The 7,402-nt window shown below is 42.8% G+C and overlaps 1 protein-coding gene across 1 annotated transcript in view; it reads left to right on the top strand.

The window, feature by feature from the left end:
* The window catches only part of LOC103384191 (neuronal acetylcholine receptor subunit alpha-3-like), a 13,327-nt gene extending 6,317 nt beyond the window's left edge, over positions 1-7,010 (top strand). The window contains exons 4-8 of the mRNA XM_025058635.1: positions 1,039-1,148; positions 1,577-1,784; positions 2,513-3,110; positions 3,940-4,211; positions 5,021-7,010. Of these exons, the coding sequence (XP_024914403.1) occupies positions 1,039-1,148; positions 1,577-1,784; positions 2,513-3,110; positions 3,940-4,211; positions 5,021-5,146 (1,314 nt within the window). The 3' untranslated portion in view covers positions 5,147-7,010. The remainder of the gene's footprint in view (positions 1-1,038; positions 1,149-1,576; positions 1,785-2,512; positions 3,111-3,939; positions 4,212-5,020) is intronic.
* The last annotated feature ends 392 nt before the right edge of the window (positions 7,011-7,402 follow it).

Consider the following 7,402-nt stretch of genomic DNA (forward strand, 5'->3'; position numbering starts at 1 on the left):
TTGGTGCATGTGTTCTGCAGGGATTTTCCTTAACACTTAGAGTTTCTAAACATTGGTACCAACTCCAGCGCTCACTGACACAGACTTCTTTCTATATTTGTCTCCTACATTTTCACCTGTTTTCAGATTACGGTATCAGGATGCAGCATGTGTCAGCATGTGTTTTTCAGTATGACTATATTTAAATGGTTTTGGGCCTGATACTTATAAAGGTACTGTGGTTTTACTTCATATCTGATACTGATATAGTAATACTTTAGTCTGACTGAACAGAGTGAATACATTTGGCATCTGTTCACATCTGTTGTCCTCCGCTGCTTTTACTGCTCTGTGATTGGGTCTTCAGGAACAGCCTTTAATCCTACCTACTTGTATATGATTGACAGTACGACTGACCGATGTTGACAGAGCTCTGAGTGTTCCTTTGGATTTGTTAAACATAACTAGATGTAAAATAAAATCTGCTCTTTCCAAACTGACCAGCAGCAGACGTTGAATGATCGGGAGTCACATCTTCAGCCAATCATCTAGTCAGTAAACTGCAGTGAGAGATAAATGGAGAAGCCAGTGCAGCGTGGAGTGGTTAATTTAACAGCTCGAGGCTCAGAGCCGTGCATCAATCAGGCGGTGCTAATGAGTGGATTCATCTTAAATGACATGCAAATAACCAGCACTGATGAATCCACGGCTGCTGAAACATTACCTGCAGGTACTTTTAGAGAAAAGTGAGTTGAAGCTTCTTCTTTATCAGTGTTTACTCATATTTGATTGGACGTTCCCTGAACATGTGGTCGTTGATGTAATTATCTTCTTATATAACTCCTCCCATTAATAATCCCCGACAGAACAATAAGATGAAAAATCACGCTTCCTTCCCGTGTCCTTACTGCGACAAATCCAAAGTTCTGACTGCAGTACGGACATGTATTTGACAGAGGGTGTCCACAGTGACGGATACTGCAGTGTCAACGAGAATACTTCAAGCAGATGGTCGACTCCACAAGATGGTTAGAAATGTTTTTCTTCTTCCTTTTTCAGATCTGGAATGACTACAAGCTGCGCTGGGCGCCTGCTGAGTTTGATGGCATCGAGTTCATTAGAGTTCCATCCAATAAGATCTGGAGACCTGACATTGTTCTTTACAACAAGTAAGGACAAGAAAAAGGGAACATTTTCAAAAATTAGATAAAAAATATTAGGAAGTAAATGTTCGGATCATGAGTCTGATTAAAATAACGACTCACTGAGATCGTCCCTCCACAAATAAATCATTTTCTACGTTTACATTAGTTTATAGTCATCCAATAAAAAAGCACAATAATCTTAATATTATTATATGTATTATTCATGGACGCTACCTTTTCTAGTGGAATCTAGAGACAAAGTTATTGGCCAACAATTTTCATGAATCTTTAATGAACTCTGAGAATAATTTCAAACAGCCAGAGAACTCAGTTTTTCATCAATATTTATTGTGTTTTGTTTATTCCATGAAGTAAACTTCTTAAATACTGCAGTATTTGAAGCGACCACCTCCCTCCCATGTCTGTCACGCCTGATGTCTTTGTTTGTTCAGTGCCGTGGGGGACTTCCTGGTCGAGGACAAGACCAAGGCTCTGCTCAAGTTCGATGGTACCATCACCTGGGTTCCTCCTGCTATCTTCAAGTCCTCCTGCCCCATGGACATCACCTATTTCCCCTTTGACTATCAGAACTGCTCCATGAAGTTTGGGTCCTGGACCTACGACAAAGCCAAGATTGACCTGGTCCTCATCGGTTCCAAGGTCAGTGTTTTCTTCGGTTCTGTTCTTTGGTTTGACGGCTAAACAAATTACATGGTTTAGAAAAATGACGATTTGTTTGAGGCCCATCTGGACAGCAGACCATTTTGGCATTACAACCAAACCCAGAGTCTCCTTTGGTCTGTATTGCTTGCACACTGGTGTCATATACTGTATACACGCTGGCAGAGCAGTTCCTGTATGATTGTACACATGGTTGTACTGTTGCTTTGTTCAGACGGTGTTACTGTTTTTTCATGTGTCTTGTACCAGTGAAGCTCTTACTGAGTCTGAGTCTATTTAGTCTAAGGTTATGTCATTATGTTTTTCCATGCATGTGGAAGTGTGTAATAAAATGGGACATGAAGTTTTAAAGAAAGCACTATTTAAAGGCAGCGTTTAATGAGATATGTTAATGAGCTGCAGAATAGAATGATTGGAGTCCAGCCTTTAATGAACTCCTGCTGGTTTGATTTACAACAACCTCCGCCCATGGAAGTGACGGGCGTCAGCTGAACTATTAGTCTTGACCACATCATACGCTTAAATACAGTGGGGGCTTTGAGATACGACTTTAGTCCGTTCCAAAACAGTATTCATGTGTCGATGGCATTTTAGAAAAAAAAAATCCTATTATTATGATGTTAGTTCCTCCCTGTCGTTATAAAAATAGTTAAATTGACGTCCAACACTGCTGCAGAGATCTGATGACTTGATCTTCCATCCTCCAGGTGAACCTGAAAGACTTCTGGGAAAGTGGCGAGTGGGAAATCATTGACGCTCCGGGCTACAAGCACGACATCAAATACAACTGCTGCGAGGAGATCTACCCCGACATCACCTACTCCTTTTACATCCGACGCTTGCCACTCTTCTACACCATCAACCTCATCATCCCCTGCCTCCTCATCTCTTTCCTCACGGTGCTGGTTTTCTATCTCCCATCAGACTGTGGAGAGAAGGTCACGCTCTGTATCTCCGTCCTGCTCTCCCTCACTGTGTTCCTGCTGGTTATCACGGAGACCATCCCCTCCACGTCGCTGGTCATCCCGCTCATCGGAGAGTACCTGCTCTTCACCATGATTTTCGTCACACTCAGCATCGTCATCACCGTGTTTGTGTTGAACGTGCACTACCGCACACCGCAGACTCACACCATGCCCTGTTGGGTGCGCGCCGTGTTCCTTCGTGTGCTGCCGAGGATTATGCTGATGCGGAGACCAATCGGTGTGGACGTCAAGGCTGGGGGGTTGGACAGTGGGGAGGCAGGAGGAGCTGGAAGGGGAGGAGGAGGCGGAGGAGGAAAAGGAAGGAAGAAAAGGAAGAACAGTTTGGTGCAGGTAAATTCTTTTTTGTCATCTTCATTCTGTAGGACATGTTTGTATCATGGTTCATTAGAAAACTAGGCAGCGATAATGGACCTCAGCCGCCGAATGACCCGGAGCACTGCTCTGATTAATGTAAAGCTCAGTATACAGTATATTTATATGGTGTATATTGTACATCATTGTTTCCCAAAGACTGGGTCGCGACCCTCAGGTGGGTCGCAAGAGTTTTTTGGGGGGGGGGGGGTCGTCTCACATCATGTTTCCCAGGAGTTTATGAATAATGTCTATTGACTTGGGTCACAAAGGTTTGTGACTTTTAAAATATGGGTCCCCCCCACAAAAAAAGTCAGGAAACACTGTTGTACATTGACCTGGTACATGTACTTTCTGCTTTAAAGAGCCTGTTCTTTTTGATGGTACTGATTATCATTGGAACACCATCATTTCTTTACACCAATGTCAACTACAACATCATTTTGCTTTGTTACTGCAGCTGACTTTGGTTATTTTGTTTTTTGTTTGTAAATTTCAAAAATCGCAATAATTAAAATTCACACTTTTAGCAGCAATTTAGCTTTAATAATTAGCTTGAATAATAAACATAATAATAATAATAATAAACCAAACCCGTGGAAGTCAGTCATGTGAACCTGTGAAAGGTTTTTGTACTGCTTAAAATATGAGTGGTGTTCTCTTAGAGTTCTCTACTGTACGTTTTGAAATGTTATTTTTAGTGGACACAGAACTCAAAACTTAAAATAATGCACAGCAACATGGGTCAACCAATCCATTGTCTGCCTTTGGTGTCCAGCAGGTCGGAGGAGGAGGAGGAGGAGGAGGAGGGCCACTCAGCAGTCTGGAGTTTGGGGACAGTAAGGTCTCCTCTATAGAGGGCTGTACTGATAAGAAATGTCCCTGCCCCTGTCAGCATGGGAAGGACACCCCAGAAACCCCAGACGTTAGTAGGATGACCCGTCGGCTGAGTCCACAGAGCATTAACACGGTGGTGACCTTCTCTGTGGTTTCACCTGAGATCAAACAAGCGATCGAGAGCGTCAAGTACATCGCCGAGAACATGAGGAGCCACAACATCGCTAAAGAGGTGAAAAATGCATGTAATAAAAGGTGGAGCCTGGAAACCAAACATTATCAAATCTTAAAATGAGTGGGTGGACTAATCCAAATGATGGAATTATTCATCTGTAAAAATGTCCAACAGTGTCAGTGAAAATGTCTCTCCATAGAGTTGGGGTATTTCCGTGATTACTGTTCATCTGGACGTGGTCTGGTAGAACGTGTGGAGAGTTTCTCTCTTAACTTCAGTCCAGACTAACTGTCCTGATCTCAGTCAGATTGCTCTGACACAAGCCAGGCCACAGACCTGAGGTTGAATCACCCACAGACAAATGACGATGGGATTCAAAGATCCAGGAGATTCAGTGAAACTAAAACTTGTGACAAGTGAAACTCTGTTTTTCTGTCTCACTCTGGAAAAGCTTTGATTCTGAGATGCACTGTTGAAGATCCAAACATTCCAACAGTTCATAACAATAGTGGGAAGAACCTAAATCCTTCCAGGTTAGACTGCAGAGCTGGCCCACCTTCCTCTGCCAGTTAAAACCAGTTTGAGTGAGAAGTCCCGACAGGGAAAAGCTGCCCTTTGATGTGAAGGAAAGCGTGGCTGAATCTGTCTCCGACTAAGACTGTCGGCCACTTCTTCTGACTCTGGGCTTTGCGTGTGATCATAGCCGTTTTCTCAGGTGTAAATTATGGATCAGTTTCCGACTCTTCCTTTCATCCTTACCTCACTGAACCTCTGTCTTCTGTCCTGCGCACTTTCTTAACTGTGCAACACGTTCCTCCGCTGCACCACTGACTCTCTTCCTGCTCCTGTTCCCTGCATGTTTACAGGTGGAGGACGACTGGAAGTACGTTGCCATGGTGATCGACAGGATCTTCCTGTGGGTGTTTGTGACCGTGTGCGTCCTGGGGACCGTGGGCCTGTTCGTTCAACCGCTGTTTGGCTTCGTCTCGTAACCACTGCCCTGTCAGAGACCGCTTTGTCCGACACTTTGTCCACCAATCAAGGACGAGTGGCCGAGTGACTCAGTGCTTGTTTTGACTAATCAGAAAAAGAGGTTGAAGTCCTGAAGCTGCTGCTCCAAATGCTGCCTTTGCTTCTTGACTTCTGCAGAGAACGGGAGCAGGTGACGGACGACGGCTGCAGGGAAGTAGAGGTTGATTTTAGTGCTTGTCAGTTGGAGCGAATTCAAAAACTTCATCTTTATTATCAGTGCTTTTTGTGTTGATAGTTTTCATTATGTTTTATTGTTTACTAGAATTAAATAAAAGCTGAAACTAGAGTTTCACTTTACACAGCATCTAATTATTGTGTTGTGTTAAGATGTAAATTTAAATAAAAATAACAACCAAGTTTTTACAACATTTGTAGCCTTGCACTTCCTCCCTTTAACATTTCTGTGGCATTTTCACTAAAGAGATTTAATCAATAATTTGACAGGGGGCGTCAAACCACAATCACGCTCAGGGGCAAAACTGACAACAGCTGACCTATTCAAACAGTGGCCTGTGGACCTTATGCGGCCCAGTCTGCGGTCACTAGAGAAAAAAAAAACATTCATATTTAATCAGAAATTCCTCTGGTTGAACTGACCATGAATGACACTCACTTAGGGAGACCACCTCCAAACTGACAGAATCAGAGTTTTTTAGAGTTAGGGTTCCTAAAAACAGTCAGTGTCTATATGATTTGATCCAAATGTGATTAGACACTCTTTGGTCTAAACATTTGCCCCAGACTGAACCTAAACTGCCCTGGTCTACAGACTGACACTGTCCTGCACAGCTAACACACTAACATACAACAGATGTTTATTTCACAATTGGAGCATCATAACACGTTACACCCACAGTGATTTATCCATCCACATCTCTGATCTGATTCATGAAGCTGCTCACTGTCAAAGCCACGGCACCACTGCGTGTTATTTCCAGTCCTCGTTCATATTTCCGACAGATTTAGCAATGAATCCTAATAAACCAGGAAGAGCTGATGTTCTGTTTGTCATTATGAACCCACGTCTTCTTGTTGCTGGTTGGATGAATGTTCCCCGGGATAATTGTTTGTCCTGCTTCATATTGGATTAGATCATTCATGATGAGTCGCTCCAGAAATAGTATCATGTTGTGTTGTCTGCACTTCATCCAATTGCGTGGCCGTTCTTTTGTTTTGTTTACTATCCAGGGCCAACGTGTATCTAAATCTGCATGACAGTTTTAATTGCCTTGGCTGTGATTACCTAATCCCTGGATTACAGCACAACACAAACTGAATACTGTTCCTTCGCTAGTGCATTTTTTTTCTCTTTTATGCTCTAAATAATATTAAACCACGTACAAATACAAAAACTTGAAATTAAAGTAATAACTTCCATAGATTGCTCCCTGGTTCAGGTTTTAAAATCCCCCTCTGCAGAAATATCTGTTGCTATTCTTCACAAAAACCTCCGACAGACGTGTGATTCAGCCTCAGCTGCAACATCCAATTAAAATCCTGACACTTGTTAGGATCAAATGCATCATTATGTAAAACACTGTTGTCTAATTACATTTATCAATCAGAGGACCATCTGTCTGGCCACGGTTTACAGAAGAAGAGACACATTGCAGATACAGGTTTTGTAGGTCAGACTCAGTCGATCTTTTTACCATTACATTACAAAAACCACTTTTGTTTAGTTTCTGAACGGAGCCCAACCTGTTATTGGTTCAGTTTCATTCAAAAGTGTTGATGTAAATGAAAACTCAATAAAGATCCATGAAAACAGGCGTCACACATTTACGACAAAACCAAAGTAAAGGACAGCTGCAGTACCAGGGGAAACCACACTGAGCACGATGGCGCCAAACAGACAGTATCAGACTGATCAGTTTAAACTGGACAATTTTCTTGGTAAAGTTCAAATTCACAAAACACCTTTTCTCTAGAAGGCCTGCCCTACAAAAGGGGAAAACTGGAGAACGTTCCATGGTGTATCCCCTCTGTACAGTACATTGTAAATGAGAAGCCATCTAGGGGGCGCTCCAACTGTGTGCAGCATAATGCTGAGAGTTGATATATGTGGAAGTTTAGCTAAAGAACTGTCAGGAAGAGAAGTTTCAAGCACAGAACACAGTGTGGTCACTGATCACTGCTGAGCAACATCAGTGGGTGGGGGGGTGAAGGGGTGGGGGTGGGGTGATGTTAGAAGTCAATGGCGTCTTAGTACAGAC

This window comes from Cynoglossus semilaevis, chromosome 9 (assembly GCF_000523025.1).
Source record: "Cynoglossus semilaevis isolate Cse_v1.0 chromosome 9, Cse_v1.0, whole genome shotgun sequence".
Taxonomy (NCBI): Eukaryota; Metazoa; Chordata; class Actinopteri; order Pleuronectiformes; family Cynoglossidae; genus Cynoglossus; species Cynoglossus semilaevis.